Source organism: Geotrypetes seraphini, chromosome 14 (genome assembly GCF_902459505.1).
Source record: "Geotrypetes seraphini chromosome 14, aGeoSer1.1, whole genome shotgun sequence".
Classification (NCBI taxonomy): Eukaryota; Metazoa; Chordata; class Amphibia; order Gymnophiona; family Dermophiidae; genus Geotrypetes; species Geotrypetes seraphini.
In genome coordinates this window covers 21,832,607-21,854,431 of record NC_047097.1, presented here as the reverse complement: position 1 = coordinate 21,854,431, position 21,825 = coordinate 21,832,607, and the positions used below count along the sequence as shown (strand labels likewise).

The 21,825-nt window shown below is 40.8% G+C and overlaps 1 protein-coding gene across 2 annotated transcripts; it reads left to right on the top strand.

Moving 5' to 3' along the window:
* The first annotated feature begins 297 nt into the window (after nucleotides 1-297).
* SPATA5L1 (spermatogenesis associated 5 like 1) lies at nucleotides 298-20,265 on the top strand. 2 transcript variants are annotated; one of them, XM_033920250.1, is made up of 9 exons: nucleotides 298-742; nucleotides 2,245-3,317; nucleotides 4,074-4,259; nucleotides 8,483-8,641; nucleotides 10,231-10,440; nucleotides 11,727-11,948; nucleotides 13,630-13,764; nucleotides 17,674-17,799; nucleotides 19,597-20,265. In XM_033920250.1, exons 2-9 carry the CDS (start codon nucleotides 2,247-2,249, stop codon nucleotides 19,780-19,782), a joined length of 2,295 nt encoding a protein of 764 aa, XP_033776141.1. In that variant the 5' UTR covers nucleotides 298-742; nucleotides 2,245-2,246; the 3' UTR covers nucleotides 19,783-20,265. The 2 variants fall into 2 exon arrangements, with proteins under 2 accessions (XP_033776141.1, XP_033776142.1); XM_033920251.1 differs by lacking the exon at nucleotides 298-742 and adding an exon at nucleotides 1,264-2,150.
* The last annotated feature ends 1,560 nt before the right edge of the window (nucleotides 20,266-21,825 follow it).

Below are 21,825 nucleotides of genomic sequence, written 5' to 3'. Positions count from 1 at the left end.
TTGTAAAGAAGCTCACTGACTGCTCTGAAGTGTTTGCAAGTGTTGACCAAGTCAGTTGCCTAGGTAATATATGAAGAAAGGCTGCAGGAGACTATTAAATCTCTATCGCTTTGGTCAGTCATGATAGAGAAATTCAGTTGGGCTGCTGACCCATAATGCAAGCTTTTACAGGCCGCGTCGGGTCAATACAATAAAAGTACCCCTTCTTAAGACCAATTGTGTGTGTTTTACCCCCTTCTGTATGTTCGTTTTATTTTACTTTTCTTGAAATGTCTACAACTAAACTCAAGTCCAAACTCTACACACTGAGAAGAAGAAAAATAGCGTTCCCAGAATGAGGCTCGAATACACTGAAAGAGGCTATTGGACCACCAGAATGAAGCTTGGAACGCACTGCGGAGAGGCGATTGGCGCACGGGAATGAGGCTTCGAATGCAAAGATAGGCGTCCGGAACCCCGGACCGAAGTTTGCAAGGCTGATTGGTTGAATGGCGAATGCCACCCCCAAAAAAAGCATGCGATATATACTGCAAAAAAAGTAACCCGTACCCATAAAAAAAAATTGTTGCAGCCGGACTTCAAAGATGCCCCAGTTTGGTGGGAAAACCCACCTAAACTGGTGACCATTAGCACGCAGAAGATTGCTGCACGCTCAATGACTGGTAGCAGTAGGAACTGCGTGGGGAATTGAGGACGGAGAGAAGAGGAGGTTCAGACCGGACGCGTTGTCCACAGGAGCAAGGTAAATAATAATAATAATAATTTCATTCTTATATATCGCCATACCGAAAAAAGTTCTAGGCGGTTCACAACAAGGTGAGCTAATACATGGGATACAGATAAAATACAAATTAGAATAATGGACTTAAAAACAGATAAAGCCAGAAAGCATTTACAATATAATGCAGAAAATACTGGCATGGCAGGGAAAGAAGTAATACATAAAACAGATAAAAATACATCAAGTTGAATATAGGGAACTTGATTGAAAAAATGAAGCATCAAGTTGAATATAGGGAACTTGATTGAAAAAATGAAGCAGAATGCGTTAGGATACCAGCCTATCAAAGAGTTGAGTCTTTAAAAATATCGGTATTCAGTGGCTTGGATAATTTCCTAAAAGAGAAGTCCGTAGGTCATTATTGAGATGGCTTGGGGAAATCCATTGCTTATTCCTAGGATAAGCAGCATAAAATCAGTTTTACTACTTGGGATCTAGCTAGATACTTGGGACCTGGGTTGGCCACTGTTGCAAACAGGATGCTGGGCTTGATGGACCTTCGCTCTTTCCCAGTGTGGCAATTCTTATGTGAGCCAAGTATAGGACAATCAAGCCATTATGACATCACTGATGAGGTTGGCTCTTAGGCATCCCGATGCACCTCGTCTTATGGGATGCCTCGCAGCCGCAAATTACATCGGCGGGACCTAGTCTTGAAATCCTCTATCTTATCCCAGAGGACCTCATGAGCCTTGCCCAATCCGACCAACTGTTGCTGAGCATCTATCAGATCCTCCGCTATCGAATCCAGCCAGCCCATCTCTTTGTGCCAAGATCCACCATTTCCTGTCTTAAGTCATGTACCTCCTGGGTAATGTCCGTTCGGAATGATAGTTCAGATTTAATCTCAAGCATCAGTGCCAACAGGCTCTCTGATGCCGCCGCAGCTATCACCCCGTCCTCCAACCCTTTCTCTGCCATGTTGCCACATGCCGCAGCCCCTCACCACCATTCGCCGCCATCTTACTTCCGCCCAAAGACGCTCCAAACTTACTCCTGGCAAACTTGTACACCTCCAGCTTGCGCTGGGTCATCATGCTCACATTCATTGGAGGGTGAGCGCTCAATCAGGGGTTTAATTCAGCATGAAGAGAATGTTATGAGCTATTATCGCATCGGCCCCATCAGAACTTCAGCCCCAAGTGTCTGGCTACATCGGTGACGTCACTTCTTCTCAAATTAGGGTGTAAATGTATAAATATAACCCCACTTTAATATTAGACCCTTAATACCTGCTTGTGTTTTACTCTTTTCCTCCTCTCCCAAGACCCAAGTCTGCATCCCACCAACCCTGTATTCTTGGAGCAGTTAAATATAGATGCCTGGTTTCCTAAGTGCACGGCCATTAGCAATTTTTAAATTCTTTGAGGTAATGGCTAACTCCTTAGGTGGTTAGATCTTTTTGAAAATTGTCTTCAGCATGACTTTTACTGAATTGTAATGTGCTTTCTATGTTCCAACAGCTATGGATGAAAGAGTTGGAAAAATGCTCCCACTGGACCCAGAAGACATTGGAACACAAAGATGTCGGCTTGGACCTTCAATTCTCTCCTCATTAAGAATTCAAATTGGCTCTCCGCTCCGGATTACATTGGAGAGTGGTGACTGTTTATGTACCGCCTGGCCCAGAAAAGATTTATGCGATGGTTTCATCCAATTTGATTTGAAATGTGCTAGCGCAAGTCTGATTTGGAGCAAACTGAAAAATGTAAGTCTGAGCTCCTGCCATCTGCATCCTCTGGCCTGTAACAAATTAAAAAAAGTCAGACTGAAAATAGTAGTGAGAACTGCAGATGCCAAACAAAGTAGTCACAGTTCTGTTTTGCAAGAGACGGTAAGAGAACTGCTCAGAGATGTTTATATATCCCCTCTCCATGTAGTCTCGCTCACCACATTGGAGACACCAGTTGCGCTGCTAGAAATCCTTGACGTGGATCCTTTAACAAAAGAGGCTGGCATTGTAACAGCAAACACACATGTACAGGTTAAAGATGTAGTCACTTTGGAGCAATATAAATGTGTTTCTCGAGGGCCAGTGCTGTCGGTTGCTGGCATGGATGATTTGCGCATCTCCTTGAAAGAGATCATTGATTTGCCCTTCCATTACCCCAAAACATTGAAAAAACTGGGCCTTTCCTGTCCTAGAGGTGTGCTGTTGATTGGGCCACCAGGTGTAGGCAAGACTCTCCTTGTGAAAGCTGTGGCCCAGGAAGCGGGGGCATATTTGCTTAGCATTAATGGTCCTGCCGTACACGGTTCAAGGCCTGGAGAAAGTGAGGAAAATGTGCGTCACCTTTTCCAGCAAGCCAGGGAAGCAGCTGCAGGAGGGCCCACTCTTCTTTTCATCGATGAGATTGACTCGCTCTGCCCTAGACGGGGAAACTCCAGCCGTGCCCCAGAGAATCGAGTTGTCGCTCAACTGCTAACCCTCATGGACGGAATGGGCAGTGAAAAAGAGATAATCGTTATGGCTGCAACAAACAGGCCTGACGCACTAGATCCTGCGCTGAGGAGACCAGGTAGATTTGACAGAGAGGTAAAAGTTGCTATAATTGATGTTTCACTTGTCTTAATTCTCTAGTAATCCATTTTAATCTAAAAGGTGTTAAAATTAGTAGTTATACCATGATATGTTCTTCAGAAATGTGCTTCATAATGTAGAAATATCTTTTAAAGTTCTGTACTTCTAGAATTAGGGACTTTGTTCTTTTATCTAATTTTATTGCCACATTTTGGCATGAGATATTTATGATCTATTTAATCTGCTCGTGTTAGAGATGCCAAAAATACAACAAACAACTAAAGTTTTGAGTGCTTTCACTGCTCCACTGGGGGTAGAGGGCTCTCTGTTCTCGTAACTCTGTCAGGTATTTTGTAAGAGAGACATGTTGTTTTTTTTTTTTTTATTGAGGGGATATTGATAAGAGTGCTGCCTCCTGGAAAAACATACCTTGCCAGATTTTTTAATTCTTCAAGTAAGTTAGATGCCTTGTGAAAGATACATTTTTATTGCATAAATTTGTCATATTTTGTGCATTAGTAATAGAGAAAGTAGATTGGGGAGGAGGGACAGCATTCTTGCTAGAGGAAGCACTCCTTTACAGTAAGAGATCTCCCCGAAGACACATGTAATCGTATAAGTATCTGCTTTGGACCATGAAAAAAATTGCCCCCGTTCATATTGCCCAAGAGTGATAATGATCCTGAAAAAGGATGCACCAGTTGGTCAAAATAGCTTGGCTGAATTGGCCCTAGTACTCCAACTTAATGAGTACACGCTGTATGTTTTTAGGTTGTTATTGGAACACCAACACTAAAACAGAGAGGAGCTATTCTGGACATGATGCTGTCCCACATGCCTATCGGCAGGGACGTGGAGCTGTGGAAGCTGGCAGAAATGACAACAGGCTACGTTGGAGCTGATCTTACAGCACTCTGCAGAGAAGCTGCAATGCAGGCCGTACTGCACAGTTGTCTGGTGAGAAAGCACGTGATGGTGTTTTTTTCTATTTTATGGGGAGGTTCACAGGTGACTTTGAGATCTAGAGTTAGCAGAGTTAATTTCAGCACTGTTCCCTCTAAGCCAGGGCTCTCAAAGTCCCTTCTTGAGGGCCGCAATCCAGTCGGGTTTTCAGGATTTCCCCAATGAATATGCATGAGATCTATGTGCATGCACTGCTTTCAATACATATTCATTGGGGAAATCCTGAAAACCCGATTGTCCTTAGTGATTGAAAGCACAAAATTGAAGCAGCTTCCCCCACTGGCAGCCATGTAGTTGGAGGACTCCTGTCTTAGCTTCCAGGGAACAGTGGTACATAAGCATCACAATACAGACCAAATGTCCATCAAGCCCAATATCCCGTTTTCCAACAATGGCCAAAGTAGGTCAAAAGTATCTTAACAAGATCCCAATACTTAGACAGATTTTTTGCTGCTCATCCCAGAGAAGGTTGACAAAAATGATAAAGGGGTTGGAATGACTTCCCTATGAGGGCTCTTCAGTTTGAAGAAGGGGAGATATAATAGAGGTCCTTAAAATGCTGAGTGCAGTGAAACAGGTAGACATTTATTTATTCTTCCCAAAAAATACCAGGACTAGGGGGCATTCAATGAAGCTACTAAGTAGTAGATTTAAAACAAACTGGAGAAAATATTTCTTCATACTATATGAGTATGTAATTAAGTTCTGGAATTTTGTTGCCAGAAAATGTGGTGAAAGTTAATTTAGCAGGGTTTAGAAAATGTTTCCTGAAAGAAAAGTCCATAAGTGCACTCTCTTATAGATCAGAGTTGACTAGTTTTGTCTCTCTCTCTCTCGATCTCACTGCAGCGTTCAATTTGGTAATTCGCTCTTTGTGACTTTCATGCTTAATTAACCTGGGTCTATCCAGGACAGTACTTTCATGGTTCACATTTCTTCAAGATAGATCCTTCAGAGTCCAGTCCCCCCCTCCACATCCTCTTTGTCATCTAGTAAGAAACTCAACTGTGGGGTACCACAAGGTTCCATACGCTCACCTATTCTTTTTAATCTATCCGTTATTCCCCTAGCTTTACTAATACAGGAATCTGCCCTGCTTTGATATCGCATGTATGCAGATGACATTCTTCTCCTACAGTATATCCCACTAACTCTACTAATCCAGCTCTCCATCCTCCATCAGTGTCTTAACCAAGATTGCTGATTGGCTCTCTGAACATTAGTTGATCTTAAACCCTGAAAAGACAACAGCCTGCCAGCTATCTGGTCACTTACCACACCATGAAAATGACCTCTTCCTTCTTGGTACAAAAATCTCACAAGTTAATACTTTTCAGTACCTTGGCATACTTATTGAATCTAGATTATCTTTTGGACCACAAGTCTCTGCACTGAGTAAATCATGTTTCTTCACTCTACGACGGCTGCAAATAGTGTGAGTCCTACTTAATGCCAACATAATTCTCCAACTTATCCTCTCTTTTTTACCACTAGGTTCGACTACTGTAATATTGTTTATGCTGGAAAAATTACAAAACCTACAAAATTGTGCAATTCGTGTCCTCTGTGACGTGAACAAATACACAGGTGTCGCCACTATTAAAAGAACAGTGGCTCCCAGTCACACAAAAATTAAATTTAAAATCATTTTTCTTATATAAATCACCTGACTACCTTTGTTGTTTGACTATCCCTTATACACATCTCTTATACTCGGCACACTAAATGATCATCGATTAGTTCTACCTCCGCCCAGACACACACACCTTGAGTTCACTAGACAATCTGCTTTCTTCTTTCTAGTTGTGACTCGGACATTTGCCTCACACGCCCTCGGTTTGTGTTCACACAAGCATTTACATGGAGACAGAACAGCTATTGTAGACTCTTGACAAAGGCAGTATTGCCAAAACACTGTCGAGGCCATTTGTTGATATCGTGCTGTTTCTTCAATAAAGTTCTTCAATAAAGTACGCTTTCGAACAATCCATCGTAGAGTGTTTGACATCTTTTGCCTCATGACTTCCCCTTTCTGGCTTTGCCTTCTTCGTCACTGAGACCTGTACCTGGCTCTCTTCTTGAGTTCTTCTTTATGGCCCCAGCATTATGTAATTCTCCATGGAAGTCCCTTCTTAAAAAGTTCAAAATTGCTGTGAAGACTTGGTTGTTTGATCAAGCCTTTTCAAACTAAGAGGACAGTCAATCTGCCCTGACATCAGTAGGACCTGTATCCCTTACCTTAACCTTCCCTTTCCTTTCTCCTCTAATCCTATTGTGTCTGTCTGATACAAATGGATCTTAATGTGATTGTAACTATTCTAAATACAAATTGTAGTTCTTTCATTTATTAGTTTGTACACTGTCTTGCTCTGTTATTACAGTTAAAAGTAGTTTAGAAAGTTCTGAATAAATAAGCAATTATTAAGATAGACTTGGGAAAATTTAGTTAGTTTTTTATAGTTCTAATTTTGTTTGAAATTTGGGTCAATATTTTTTGTAAGCTACCATGTAATGACCTTGTAAAATGTATGAGTGTTAACTCACGTACTCCCCTTAGAGGGAACATAGCTCAGTAGCTTATTGCATACCCCCTAGTTCTTGTATTTTTGGAAAGAGAAAACAGTCGATTCCTTCACTCAGGATGTTATGGACCTCTGCCATATTTCCCCTTAGCCATATATTCTTCAATGGGATCTCATTCCCGTTATCATTGTCTTCACCCTTCTCTGGACTTCTTCTAATTCCCCATTATTTCTAGTTCTTAGTAAAATCCACATAGTATGAGTTTTTTTAGAGCCACTAAATTTAACATGCAGAATTTAAATATTGCTATAGGAATTTTAGACTTGTGAAGTAGTAGGTATGGCGCATATTTGTTTTCACTGGATCACAAAATGTGCTTTAGCCAAAGCACTGTGGTTCTTGCCACAAAGCCTTAAGATAGAGCAGGATGGAACAGAGGATGACACTAGCCAATGTTTGAAAAGACTATTTCGATCAGGCAGCCAGCTATTATCTAGACTGGTTGCTTCTTGCCAGCCTGGATTGCCTATCAGTATTGATGAGTACTAATGAGAAGCGGTTGAATAAGCGTCTCCAGAGGCCTGCGGAGGTTATCAACCAGGTAAGAATCAAAAGGGGGCAGACAAGATGTTTGATCTACCAGAAAAAGACATGCTTAATGGAATAATGTGCCAGCATCCTGGATAGAGAACCTGGAGGCTTAGAGATGTAAACCGGCCGGAATGACCAAGAAGGAAAAGGTTTTAGAAAGCCAAATCTGAAAGTTAATGCTGTGTTCTTTACGGAGAGGGCGGTGGATGCCTGGAATGTGCTCCCGAGAGAGGTGGTGGAGATGAAAACAGGGACAGAGTTCAAAAAAGCATGGGATGAACACAGAGGATCTAGAATCAGAAAAGAATAGTGAATATTGAAGAACTAAGGCCAGTACTGGGCAGACTTGCACAGTCTGTGTCTGTATATGGCCGTTTGGTGGAGGATGGTCTGGGGAGGGCTTCAATGGCTGGGATGGTTTAGATCAGTGGTCTCAAACTTGTGGCTCAGGGGCCACATGTGGCCTGCCAGGTACTATTTTGAGGCCCTTGGTATGTTTATCATAATCACAAAAGTAAAATAAAACAGTTTCTCGATCATATGTCTCTTTAGCTATAAATTACAATATTATTATTATTAAGACTTAACCAAAAGGAAAGATTTATAAACTATAGAGTTTTACCTCATGCAACATTGTCATTTCTTTAATAAGACATTAACTATTTTTTCTGAGGCCCTCCAAGTACCTACAAATCCAAAATGTGGCCCTGCCAAGGGTTTGAGTTTGAGACCACTGGTGTAGATGGACTGGAATGAGCTTTGACGGAGACTTCAGTAGTTGGAACCTAAGAACAGTACCAGGCAGAGCTTTGGATTCTTGCCCAGAAATAGCTAAGAAGAAGAACCCCCCTCCCCAAACAAATTTTTAGATTGAATCAGGTTGGGCGGACTGGATGGACCATTTGGGTCTTTATCTGCTGTCATCTATTATGTTACTATGTTCTGACTTCTGCACCACTGATTTGTTAAATTTCATTAAAATCCTGCATGAGTTTTCCACCTAAGACACAATTTAGCATTCCAAAGGGCTGTAGCCAAATGGTAGAGTTTAGATCCCGACTGGATTCTTCTTTCTTTGTTTACACTGTGTGTGCAAATTTCAGGGTACCACCGATAATTCGATTAGCATGGCAGACTTCAACGAGGCGTTTAAGAAGATCTGTCCATCCTCCTTCCGAAGCTCTGTTGGATTGACAGATGTGAAACCAGTTAGCTGGGAAGAAATTGGTGGACTTGAAGATGTTAAGTTACAATTACAACAGGTAAAAATTTAAAAACGGGGAGAGGGACACTGTTTTTAGTGAATGATTATGAGCTAAGGGTTCTTTTCACTAAGCTGCAATAAAAAGTAGCTTTAGCGTGCTCTTAAGTGGGTTTTTCCTGCATGCTAAAGCCATTTATATCGTAGCTGGAAAATGACCATGCACTTACGTTGTCATTAACATGCAGCTATTAAAAATAAATTAGTGTACGAGCACTACCGACATCTGATCCGCATGAAGCATTGTGTCTCAAACTTTTTAAGTTCTGGCACACTAAACGGAGCAAATGTTTTTCAAGGCATGTTATAATAAATTATAAAATTGCAAAACCAATAAAAAATTAAATTTGTGAAAGTTATTTATTTAAAATTCTTTAAGCTAGGTATGGATAAATTGTAACAACGGTGAATTGCTAATCAATGCAATGGATGTGCTTGCTTTTTTTTATTGCAAATTAACTCAAAACACGGCTCAATAGTTGACAAGCAAACACACATTTCATCATCCACCATCTGCAGTCGTTCTCTTTTTTTCAATTTAATTTCTGTCAGAGCTGAAAATTCAAGTTCGCAAAGATAAGAAGACCCAAACAGTAACAAAGCCTCGATTGCTTTGTTGCTCAAGTTAGGATAACTACTATATAAAAATCATTGTAAACCGCCTAGAACTTCAAGGTCCTGCGGTATATAAACTGTTGTTATTATTATAAAAACTAAAAACACTTGCCATTTGGGCCTTGAAAAGTATTGCTTCAAAGAATGATGCTTTTCTGGGCGATTGTATCTTTACACACACAGACACTCATAACATTGACAGACTCTTGCAAAGTACATGTCATCTATGCTTGTGTATACTTATGAAGGGAATTTTTAAAATTAAAAGTTACATTCTGGAATCTCTTCAGGGCACACCACTGCGTCTTGGCACACAGTTTGAGAGAGACACTGGCATGTTTATGTTTATTTTATTAATTTGATGAATCGCCTATCCATAATTTACTAAGCGATTTACAATAAGATACATAAGCATTTTAAAAATTAATAATATTAAGTAAAAGGTAAAAAACAGACTCATGAACAGAAAAACACAAGAACACATAATGATAAAAGGGGAAAAGTTACATAATAGATGTTTTGAGAAGAAAAAAGGGAACATTCAAGGAAAAAACATAAGGAGGGATGACTTAACTACAGTAATTAAAAGTATTTGTATTAAAGACTAAAAGCATCTTTAAAAAGGAAAGTTTTTAATTTATTTTTAAAGAGACTAAGTTCCTTTTCATCTCTTATGTATTGTGGCAAAGAGTTCCAAGTCTGGGGGGCCTACTTTCCACCCCAACACACCACCTCCACAGAAAAATTAAATATTTTTAGCGTGTAGTTTGTATTTTCAGATTAGGGACTTACTTGCAAGACTCCTGAGTGCATCTCGCAGTAATCCCACAGCTTAGGAAAAGGACCCCTAAGTGACTGAGCATTGGCACTGGAAATGGAGCGAGACTTTCAGACCACATGAGGATCTTTATTCTTCAGGGAGGATGCCTCAAGCTGAGCAATGAGAACAATTTGGTTTGTATTTTGTATTTGCAGAGTATCGAGTGGCCTATGAAGTACCCAGAGGCATTTGTTAGGATGGGACTGACTCCACCCAAGGGAATTCTCCTTTATGGACCACCAGGATGTGCCAAAACCACCTTAGTGAAGGCTTCAGCCACCAGCTGCCACTGTGCCTTTCTCTCGCTGAGTGGTGCTGATCTCTTTTCCCCATATGTTGGCGATTCAGAAAAGATTTTGGCACAGGTTTGATCTGTTTTAGAACATAGCCCAGTGTTGATTTGTTTGCATTAATTTTTGGTAATGCTGACTTCCTCATATTAGATTTTACTTTCAACAAGCGAACTACAGTTTTATGTTTGTTTTTACATTTTTTATTCCTTTTTTCATACTACAGCAAGTGTATCATAAAAAATTATACGATCTCATAAAATGTACATAAGGACATCCTATTAAGTGCAAGTTGTACCAGAAGCTTTCAAGTGTGTGATTATGACATTTTAGCTTGTGAACTTAGTGTACTACTTTCTCCTTTTATGCTGCTAATTATGCATTCAGTTTTTGAGGTTTTGTGTGAATTAATTGGTAAAGGGAAATTTTGAGTAGACCAAACTTAAAAATACCTTAGCTGGTGGGGATTTCTCCATCCCCTTCCATCTCCAGATTCAACTTCTCTCCCTTTCTCTTCCCAATGCCCTCTATCCCATCTCTCCCCCTGTCTGCCTGCCTGCCTCCCTCCTCCCAGGTCCACCATTTCTCCCTTTCTCTTACCAGTGGTTCTCCCTCTTTCTCCACACTACCTCAGGTCCAACCTCTCTCCCTTCATCTCACTCTCTTCACAGCTCATCGTGCCTTTCCCTCTGGCGCTTGTCCGATGTCGCTGGCAGGCTGGGGAATCTGCCGGCCTCGGTGATTAGGGAGTGCTGTGCGTGGCTCCTCCTGTTTTTTGCCTGCCGCAGTCTGTCTCCAGTGACACGCAACTTCCTGTTTCCGCCTGGGTGGACTGCGGCAGACGGAGGGCAGGAGGGGGAGCCATGAACAGTACTGCTGAGTCGCTGCCGAGGCTGGCAGACCTTCTGCCGGTGGCGTCGCACTGGTGTGAAGGGGAGGACATGCTGGGCTCAAAGGGAAAGATCGGGAACGTTGCCACGGGCCACATAAAAAGGCCAGGCGGGCTGGATTCAACCCGCGGGCCTTGTGTTTGACACATGTGCTCTAGCTGGCACCATAGGTATTCTTGGTTACTTATGGATTGAACATACATTTGAACTAAGCATGCCAGTGCCCAGGGATGAAGATGCTGCCACTTACTTCCATTCTTTTTTTTAATTTGGCGGAGGAAGGTGCACAGCAGACTCTTGAATTTCTTCATCTGGCAGGGCTTGGGAATCCCCAGAAGCTACACAAATGTGTGCCAGCTGCTGGAGAGAGCCCAGGTCCATCTGGACCCACCTTTAGTTACATCTCTAGTTTATAGCAGGTAAGATGAAACTAATGTATGTCGCTCTTTTCTTCCCTGATACCCCGGCCAGGTTTTTCGACAAGCCCGAGCCAGCAGCCCAGCCATTTTGTTTCTGGATGAGATTGATTCGATTTTGGGATCTCGATCAAGAGGCAGATCAGGCCATGGTGTGCAGGAGCGAGTGCTCTCTGTTCTTCTGAATGAATTGGATGGGGTGGGAATCAAGATCACGGAAAGACGAGGACATAAACTCACTGCGTGTGAAGACCAGGAACAGGATGAGGCTAAAAAGGTATTTTGAAGAGTAGATGTGAAAACTCAGGTGGTGTGCCTGGCCTGACATCACAAAATTGGACAGGGCCATTTGTACCGAGGTAGAGAAAAATGAATAAACTGAGAACTGCCAATGGAGAATGAAGCCAGTACTAAAGGTTTGTGCTCAAAATATGTAAAGAAACCAAATCCAAACACCAGGGGCAACTATCTTACAAGCTGTGAAATTACTTGTCTATATGCACTGCTGGTACTGAATTTCACAATAGCTGAAAAGCGATTTGTAACCATAGCAAGTGATATGTTTTTAGGACAGTCCACATAAGCTGAAAAAAAAATTACCGCATGGATATAACAGAATACTTATTCAACAAAGTGACTTATAAACCTGTGTCTTTAGCTTACTGGAAATATGAAGAAGAGATTCTCAAAATGTACTTCCCCTTATGCTAGGAGTGCATTTACTGGTTGAGTCTTGGCTACTGTAATGTTAATATAACTGTTAGTAAACAAGGAAGAAGTCTCCCCTGAACCAAAACAAGTGTGGGGGGGAGTCCTCAGTCCCACAGCCCGCAGTGGGGAAACATCGCCCCCTAATGCACAACTATCACAATCATACACCCAGCAGGGTATTATGTGTGAAACATCCTAGGACATCCCTGTGTAATTTGTGATTACTAGTGCACAAACCAGTGTGCTATGAGTTTGGTGGCATAGGGGTAAAGGGAGGCTATATTGCTGAGAATCCAGAGTTGTTGTCATTTCAGACTTACCCTAGCTGCAGGTTTGAAAAAATCAGCGAAAATCCATGATTCTTCAATAGCATTGCAGGAGATAAACAATACCGTTCCAGAAATTTTAAGCTGAAAGTACAGATTCTTTAGTACCTGCTGTACACTAAGGCCTGAATTCTGCAAATTGCGTCCCGATTTTAGGCAGCTGTAGGCATCCTATAGCTGTCTAATCAGCCAATCGCGACGCACGTTTATTTTTTTTTTAAATGTTCCCCAGGCAGGCCGTCTATATTGACGGCACCTCTGGGAGCCTAGGGAAGCCTGCAAGACCACCTAAGGGCCTTTGATAAACCTAGGCGGCCCTATGCCTCTCCCTAGTAGAGCAAGAGACGCAATAAGTATAGCGGCCGCGTCTATTCTAACCTGATTCTGTAACCGGTGTCTGTAACATGGACATCGGTAGTGTAGGCCCGATTCTGTATAGGATGCCGCTCCCGGGCGTCCTATAATGAATCTGGGCCTATGTGCCCACAAGGTGCTGCTGGCGCCCATGTAACAATCACAAGAACTGTTATGAAAAGATGTGTTTGAAAATCTTTGCTAATTCCAGGAAATAGCAAAATTGTGCTCATTTTATTCTAAACCTCTTCAATTTCAGTCACATATAAAGTACAACAATGCGATTTGAAATCTTGGTGCCGGACACGCAATCTTTCATGTTATGTTCCCGACTTTCCCTCTTCCTTTAATTTCCTTGATTTGCATTTTGATAGCCTTCAATAGCTTGGCTTAATTGTCTTTTTTTCTTGTCTTAGAGTTGTAGCTTATTTCCATTTCAGAAGCTATTTTCTCCAATCACTCAGCATCTTTTCCTTAGCTTCTCTGTTTGTGCAAAGCGAAGAGGGCTCAGCCTCCCTGAGTGTCCCTGGCTATAATTCTAATTACTACCATTGTTTCTTCCATTAGGTTGACTATCATGAAGTTTGTAACAAAGATATTCTGATCGTGGCTGCAACAAATAGACCTGACATGTTGGATGATGCCTTGCTGCGTCCTGGAAGATTAGACAAATTGATTTACATTCCACCTCCAGATGAACAGGTGACTAATTTGGGGGGGGGGGGGGGGGGGGGTGCACCTGCACCTGAAACAAGAACTATATTGGTATTTAAAGGCATTTTCTTCATCTCAATCAGACCAGTCCAGGCAGATGGAGACAGAATGCGCATTCTGTTACATAAACACAGGAGTTTGTATGTTTTTTTTCAGAAGGATGTGATCACATCTTTCCGCTCTTCTTCCTTCAGCAGTGGAGTATAGTGCCCTCTTCAATTTTGCCTTCTGCAAGCGAGAATGTGTGTTCTGATATGCTGTATTCAGTTTTTATTATTTTCAGGTATTTTTCTTCAGTTTTGTTAGGCTTTGGTGCCCAGAGGACTCCATTTTTGGGGCTGCTCTGTCTGGGAGAGGATGCAGACTCCACGAGCGTGGACTGCAGTTCAGTTCACAGGGCAACATTCCGGTGTACCTGATGAGCCAGCTTGCTTTGGGTTTCTTTGAGGCTCGGGGGTCCATTCCCCTGGGAGCCAGCTCGCTTTCTGATTTATTAGAAGCTTGAGCGCAGGTTGTGGGGTCTCTGTTTGGATTCTTTCATATTCATTGTGGGTATCTTGAAAACCAGACTGGGTTGAAAACCACATATTATAGATAGCCCCAATCTCTAGCTGGGTTATATCCTTGTAGTGTGGACAAATTGAATGAACAGTATGTCTGCTGTCATGCAAGTACCATATTGCTAGAGTGATCATGGGTACTGATGCTTATAAAGTCATTCTTGTACATAGCCACATACAATTGGCAGTTGTACGGAGTGACCAGAGGACACCTGAGCTGAGTGTTTCTCTCTCCAGGATGAAGCAGATGTGCTGGAGTCCTACAATATTCTAGAGAAAGAGAGAACAATTAAGGAAAGTATACTGGGCAGGATTGCTGCGGAGGAAGGCAGCGTGTTTTCGCCCTTACAAGGGCAGTTAGGTTTCAAAGGCCTCGAGAAATAAAAAAGGTTTTAAATTGGTTTAGAGATGATTCTACGCGTAAATGGTTAGGAATGGAATTCCAAAGGGAGGGAGCAGTCACTGTGAAAATGCTTGAGCAGTCGTCTAACTTGTTTAGCATTCTTATATAAAACTTTTTGTCCTGGCAATAAATTCCACAGTCTGGCACTTCCTATTGAGAAAGATGCCTGCTTGTTGACATATAATGTTCTCAGTCCACCCACAATTGCATTGCTGTTTCTGAACTTTCAACGTAAATGCCTCTTTAAAAATGGCGGTGCTCACTGTTTTAATTTAAATGCCACTCGCACTAAATCTTGGCAGAGGGATTACTAAATGCAGGCAGTCCCCAGATTAAGAACGAGTTCCGTTTTTTTAAACCATTAAGTTGAATTTGTATGTATTTTGGACCTGTACAGTGCACAGTCTATAAAAACATTTTTTATAAAACAGTCCTCAAAATAAAGTACTGTAGTTTAAATAGAAAGAAAAGATAGGAGATTTACACTTACTTTTGTTCTTAATCTGTCCTGCTTTGAACTTTTGGCATAGCGGTATACAAAAAATAAATTATTATTATTATTATTACTGTTCAACATTTCTCCCTCTCATCTCTCTCTGACCATCTATACCTCACGCCTCTCCCACCACCATGTCCAATATTTCTCTCTACCTGTGCCCAAGAATTCTCTCTTCATTTTCCCATGTGCACCATCTTTTTCTCTCTCACTCAAGACACCTGTGCCCAACAAGTCTCCCTTTCTAGTCCCTCCCCTACCTCGGCATCTTTCCCTCACTCCCTCCAGTCTTTCATCGTATGTCCCAAGTTCATGCTCCCCTCCCTCCCTCTCAAGCTTGGAATGCAGAATGAAATATTCAGCTTCCAAGGGTTCCATATCCAAAGATTTTGTATGGTCTTCTTTCTGATATTTACATATTTTGAAATGGGTTGTAAATTTATTTGTAGAGCTCCTTGGCATGCTTATAGAGCAGCTTTCCCTTACCGTATTTTTTGCTCCATAAGACGCACTTTTTCCACCCACAAAAAGGGGCTGGAAATAAGGGTGCATCTTATAGAGCGAATACCCAAACCCCTCCCGTTACCTTTTTATAAATGCCGAGGCCCTCCCTTGCTGGACGCGGCTGCCTGGAGCACTGACGGCTGATGAGGCAGTCCTCCCCCCCCCCCTCCGAACCTATTTTTAATTAGTCAGGTCAGCTCCCGGCCTCCCTCCCTGCCCCCCCTGTTACCTTTTTAAAATTCTGAGGCCCTCCCTCGCTGGACGCGGCTGCCTGGAGCATTGACAGCTGACGCGGCTTCTTCGCAGTCTTCTTCCCTTGTGGCAGAGCGGCGCACAAGGCTGCCGGCCTGGTCCCGCGCTGCTTTCCGCGAGAACTCTCCTATTAAGAACTCATCTCAAATTGTAGTTCCCGTTGAAGCCCTCCCAGCCTATCCCAACCATATAACTGTATGTTTAGTATCAAAAAGCTGTATGCAACACATCAATCCCAAATTTCTCACTTGTCATACAACAAAACAAGAATATTCAAAATGTAGTATCACCTCAGTAACAGCAACACAAAATCCCTCCACTCACTGCCAGACACTGAAGCAATACAAGAGCGTGCAACTATGCTACTAATCTATATAGCAAACAGAATCTATAGACAGCCAACTTGCAACATTTTCTGTTGAGGCTATTCAAGTTTAATAAAATTTTTGATTAATCGCTTAATCATATTTCTAAGCGATGAACATTTTTAAAAATTACAGTATTTGGGGGGACAATGCAATACTTTAACAATTTTTTACATCCAAGCGGACTAAAAGACATACTTAAACAGTGAACACAAGGAAAAAGGAGAATAAAATACAAATGCCTTAAAGAAAAGTAAGACAATCAGGGTAAAAAACGAAAGGCAGGGAAAACAAAAGTCATAATATTAAACAATAAAATAAAAATTTTAACCAGCGGACTGTTAACTAATTATCAAAAGCATCCTTAAAAAGAAAAGTTTTTAAATTACTCTTAAATTTCTCCAGATCACGTTCTTCCCTTAAGTAAATAGGGAGAGAATTCCAAATTTGAGGTGCAGTAATAGAAAAAATAAATTGCCGTCTTGTATTAATAACCCTAAGAGAAGGGATCATCAATAGATTTTGTTCATTGGATCTCAGTGTTCTATTTGGAATATAAGGGATTAATAATTTATAAATGAATGCTGGAGTTTTATAAAATAGGGATTTAAAAGTATGTATGCATAATTTATATGTTATCCGGTGAGATATAGGAAGCCAATGCGCTTTCCTAAGAAGAGGAGTTACATGGTCGAATTTCCTAGTTTTAGTTATAAGTTTAATGGAGGCATTTTGAATAATTTGTAAGCGTTTTATTTCATTCAGAGAAATGCCCTTAAAAAGGGCATTACAATAATCAAGTTTAGAGATCACCAAAGAATGAATGAGAATATTAAGAGATTTTGAGCATAAAAATTGTGAGAGTGAACGAATTTGACGCAGCCCTGTAAAAGGTAGTTTTAACAATAATGTGGTCATGGAAGGTCAGTTTATGATCAAAGATCACCCCTAAGATTTTTGTATTGTTAACTGATTGTAGGGGGACATTTTTTATAAAAATAGAAGAAACAAGTTTAGAACTATCTTTCCATGGAAAAAGCATCACGTTAGGGTATTAGGGAAGTAGAAATAGGGACAATTTATGGGGGTTTCAAGAAGCTGACTGAAGATTGCTGATCTTTCCAGCTTGCAGACACTGATGGCTGGAAAGAAAACACAGGTTTGCTTACCACACCCAAATATTTTTTGGCACACACTCCCGCCTCTTGGGGATGCATTGGCCAAGAACCTTTGCTCTACTGTACAGCCAAATATACATCTCTTGAAAACTTACTTTGTTATTCCTGAGTTTATTTTGGGCCTTTTATTTCCTCATAGGCAAGACTCGCCATACTAAAACTTTGCACTGCAAAGATTCCCACGGACTCTTGTGTGTGTTTGGAAAGATTAGCAGCTAAAACAAATTTCTTCTCTGGAGCTGATCTGGAAGTTTTCTGTAAAGAGGTAAGTGTGTTAGCCGTGAAGAGAACTGGCATTGATTTAAGCCATTGCAACATCCATAATCACGTATTTCAGTTCTTAACAATTATATAACAAGCCAGGAAAACTTAGAAACATGGGTGTTAGATCATTTAGAAAACAAAAAGGGAGTGTGTGGCACAGTGGTTAGAGCTACAGCCTTAGCACCCCGAGGTTGTGGGTTCAAATCCCTCACTGCTCCTTGTGATCCTGGGCAAGTCACTTAATCCCCTCATTGCCCCAGGTACTCTAGATAGAGTTTGAGCCCGTCGGGACAGGGAAATATGATAAAGTACCTGAATGTAAACCACTTAAGATATAAGTAGTATATAAATTAATTAATTAATTAAACAAACATCCCTAAACATACAATACATATTTGCCCATCTTCCATAAATAAGTATGGGGAGAGAAGAAAAAAAGGGAAAATGGTGTCAAAAAACATAAAAAAATCCCATGTAACCACACTGCAGTAAATGTTATATAGGTTGCTAAAAGATATGTGCCAAAAAAAACCAAACTGGACGCTAAGGTGGTATTTTATAACTGCAGAGCTGTGCACCAAATCTGTGATATAGAATATTAGTGTAAGTCCACACACTATGTGCCAAACTCCAGGCCCAATTCTGTTACGTCCATTCCAAATGCCATATGCTAGGTGTTCAATCCCAACCCGCAGTCCGGGTATTGCAGTAAGCATCCCTAAATATCTTATTGTTTAACTTACATAGTAAATAACGGCAGATAAAAACCTGTGTGGTCCTTCCAGTACTAGCGACGTACTTTGGGAAAAATATTTTACTATCTCAGGCGTTAAAGTGTGTTTGCTTGTGATTGCTTTATTTGTGGTATCCTGGTTAGGATAAAAGTTGGGCCTGTTTGTAGCCCTTGATACTTAAAGTAGGCTACTCCCCAGCGCTAAAAGGAAAAATATACCTCTTTGCATTCTGACTTTCTGAACTTTATCAAAATAGCTGCTCTCTTGCTGACTCCAAAGTGAAACAGTGCAGTGTGAAAAATAAGGGCCTCTTTACCTTATGTTTTCAAGAAATATTTGAATTTTGATACTGAATTAGAAAGCTGCAATTAAAAAATGAACTAAGAAAACCATGAAAGGCTGAAGTCAAGAATGCAATCACAGTTCACCAATTATGTACAAAGACATTAACTCCCTCTTTTACAAAACTGTTGATAGTTTCTAGAGCAGGGAGCCGCGCTGAATGGCCCGCGCTGCTCCCGACACTCATAGGAACTCAGTGAGCATCAGGAGCAGCGCAGCTCCCTGCGCTAGAAACTTATCACAGTTTCATAAAAGGAGGCCTAAGTTAGTAATGCAGTACTTATCTATTCTTCAAACTCTGCTAATTTAATATTTTTTTTCTGGATGGTAAAAGGCTGGGCAGAGGTGGGAATATTCATTACTTGTAGTTTGGGGTGCTTATGATATTGGTTAAGTTGTGGATGAAGGATAGGAAATGTGTTTTGCAGGTTAAAATAATTTCTTGATTTATGTTTCTTTCTGGGGGGGGGGGTTAAATATTACTGGCAAGCTCTTCTTGGTGTACTTTGTGAACCATAAAAAAATTAAATCCATTTTGGATATCTTAGTAACCGGACTGGACTTAATCAATCATGTTCTGAAGCAGTAATGTAAAATCAAGTTAACAGTTTTAGGCTTCTCTTGGCTCTGGCATAATCTCGGACCCATTTCTGAAAAGTTTTATATTTGCCTAAAATGCACATCATCCGCCAAAGAAATAACTTGGACCTGCTTTTTTGCAGGCAGCTTTATTGGCATTACAAGAGAATGGATTGGAGGCCACGGCCGTGCAACCGGAGCATTTTGACAGGTTGCTGACAACCATGAAACCATCCATAAACCAACAGGACCTGGAGTCTTATGAACGGATTTTTAAAAGGCAGAGATGCTACTCAGAAACTGCTAAAAGAGAGAAGAGTTATAAATAAGAGCCGAGATGATTGTGTCATGTAATATTTGTAATGAAAAAGACAACTTGCTATGAACAACTAATATTTATTTGTATGTTCATTTCTTGTACACTATGTTCTATTTGATCCTGAAGGACATTTCGTGATCTCACTGTATTTCTTAAAGCTAGAATTTACCGTGTGAATAGTGCTGACCTTAAGTAAACCAACATGTTTCATTAACTTCAGTGCAGTTTTGATTTTTTTTTTTAAATATACAATTCTAATTGCAACCTGGTAAATCTAATTTTCAAACAGGGTTCCGGAGGCGATCCAGAAATTTAGAGTCTGATGGCAATGCTGGGCAAAAGGGTAGAGACTATCGGAAGGATCTGACTAAGACCAGCTTTGATGAAATTTGGCCACGGATTGAAAGGACAGTTATTTAATCTCTCATTTCTGTTTATCAGTGGCAGTCCTCCCCATTTTGGAAGATGATACAGAAATGGGTACAGGTGACGAGAGGAGTCCACTGCCACACAATGCAGGGTTCAACGTTAGGCGTCATCCATCATGGAAAGGATCTAGGATTCTAGGTGTCATTGCCGATATGTTGGAATCCTCTGCTCGGAGTGCAGTGGCAGCTAAGAATGCAAATAGAATGTTAGGAATTATTAGAAAAGGAATGGAGAACAAAAATTAGAATCTTATAATGCCTTTCTGTTGCTCCATGGTGCGATTGTACCTCAAATAGTGTATGCAGTTCTGGTCACTGCATTTCAAAATATATAGCGGAATTAGAAAAGATGCAGGGAAAGGCAGCTGAAATAAGGGGAATTGGGTGACATCCCTCTGCGGAAAGGCTAAAGAGGCAAAGGCTCTTCAGCTTAGAAAAAAGACAGCCGAGGGGAGATAAAGGTAGAAGTCCAGAAAAGCATGCCTTTCCAACTGTACAAGGAGTGGAGTTACTAAGTAGGACATGTTAGAAAAATATTGGAGAAAGCATTTCTTCACTCAGTATAGTTCTGGCATTCACTGCCAGTGAACTTGGTAAAAGCATTTTGGAATAATAAAGTTTTAAAATTCTGAACAAGTTCTAAAGAAAAGGCTATCAACCATTAAGGTATGAGAAAAAAACTAAATAGGTTTGGGCTCTTCAGCTTGGAAAAGAGACGGCTAAGGGGAGATAGGATTGAAGTCGACAAAATCCTGAGTTGTGTAGAACGGGTACAAGTGGATCGATATTTTTTTTACACTGCATCAAGATTTACAAAGACTAGGGGACACTTGAAGTTAGAGTAATACTTTTAAACCCAATAGGAGGAAATATATTTTCACTCGGGAAATAGTTAAGCTCTGGAATGTGTTGCCAGAGGATGTGGTAAGAGCGGTTAATGTAGCTTGTTTTAAAAAAGGTTTGGACAAGTTCCTGTAAGAAAAGTCCATAAACTGCTGTTGAGACAGACATGGGAGAAGCCACTGCTTGTCCTGGATCAGTAAGACCTGAAAGTCACTACAGCATCATCACACAAAATAAATTCAAAAGTCACTTATTCACAATTATTTTCTTAGAACTCTGCTCAGAGACACGAAGGCTGATTACTCCGCCTCACCACCCAATCATTGCAGTGTTCAAAAACTGAATTGACTCTGAAGATATAAACTTTCAATAGATTAAGTGCTAGCCCAAAAAGCTATGCTAACACTGTCATTGCTTCAATAATTTTAGTATCTTTTAAGAAATAACTTAGCTTTGAAAATAGTGACTGGTTCCGACGTGCCACGTTTTGTTGCTGCGTCAGGGAACCGACAAAACAGCTAGGTTTAAAGCTGGAGGTGAAGTCACTGAAAGCAAAAGATAATATATTAAAACCCATAAAGATTATTTTCCAACTTCAAAAATGTACTAAAATTCTAAATAAACTAATAAGCTGGATAGAGACACTCACCATAAGATTGAAAAACGCTGGTTCATTTAATGTATGTTTCTTCTTAAATATCTCGAACCAAGCGAGCACAGTACAGACGCTATTTAAAGCCAATAGTGTACCGGTGAGTTGCTAACGTCAGGACATAAAGCAT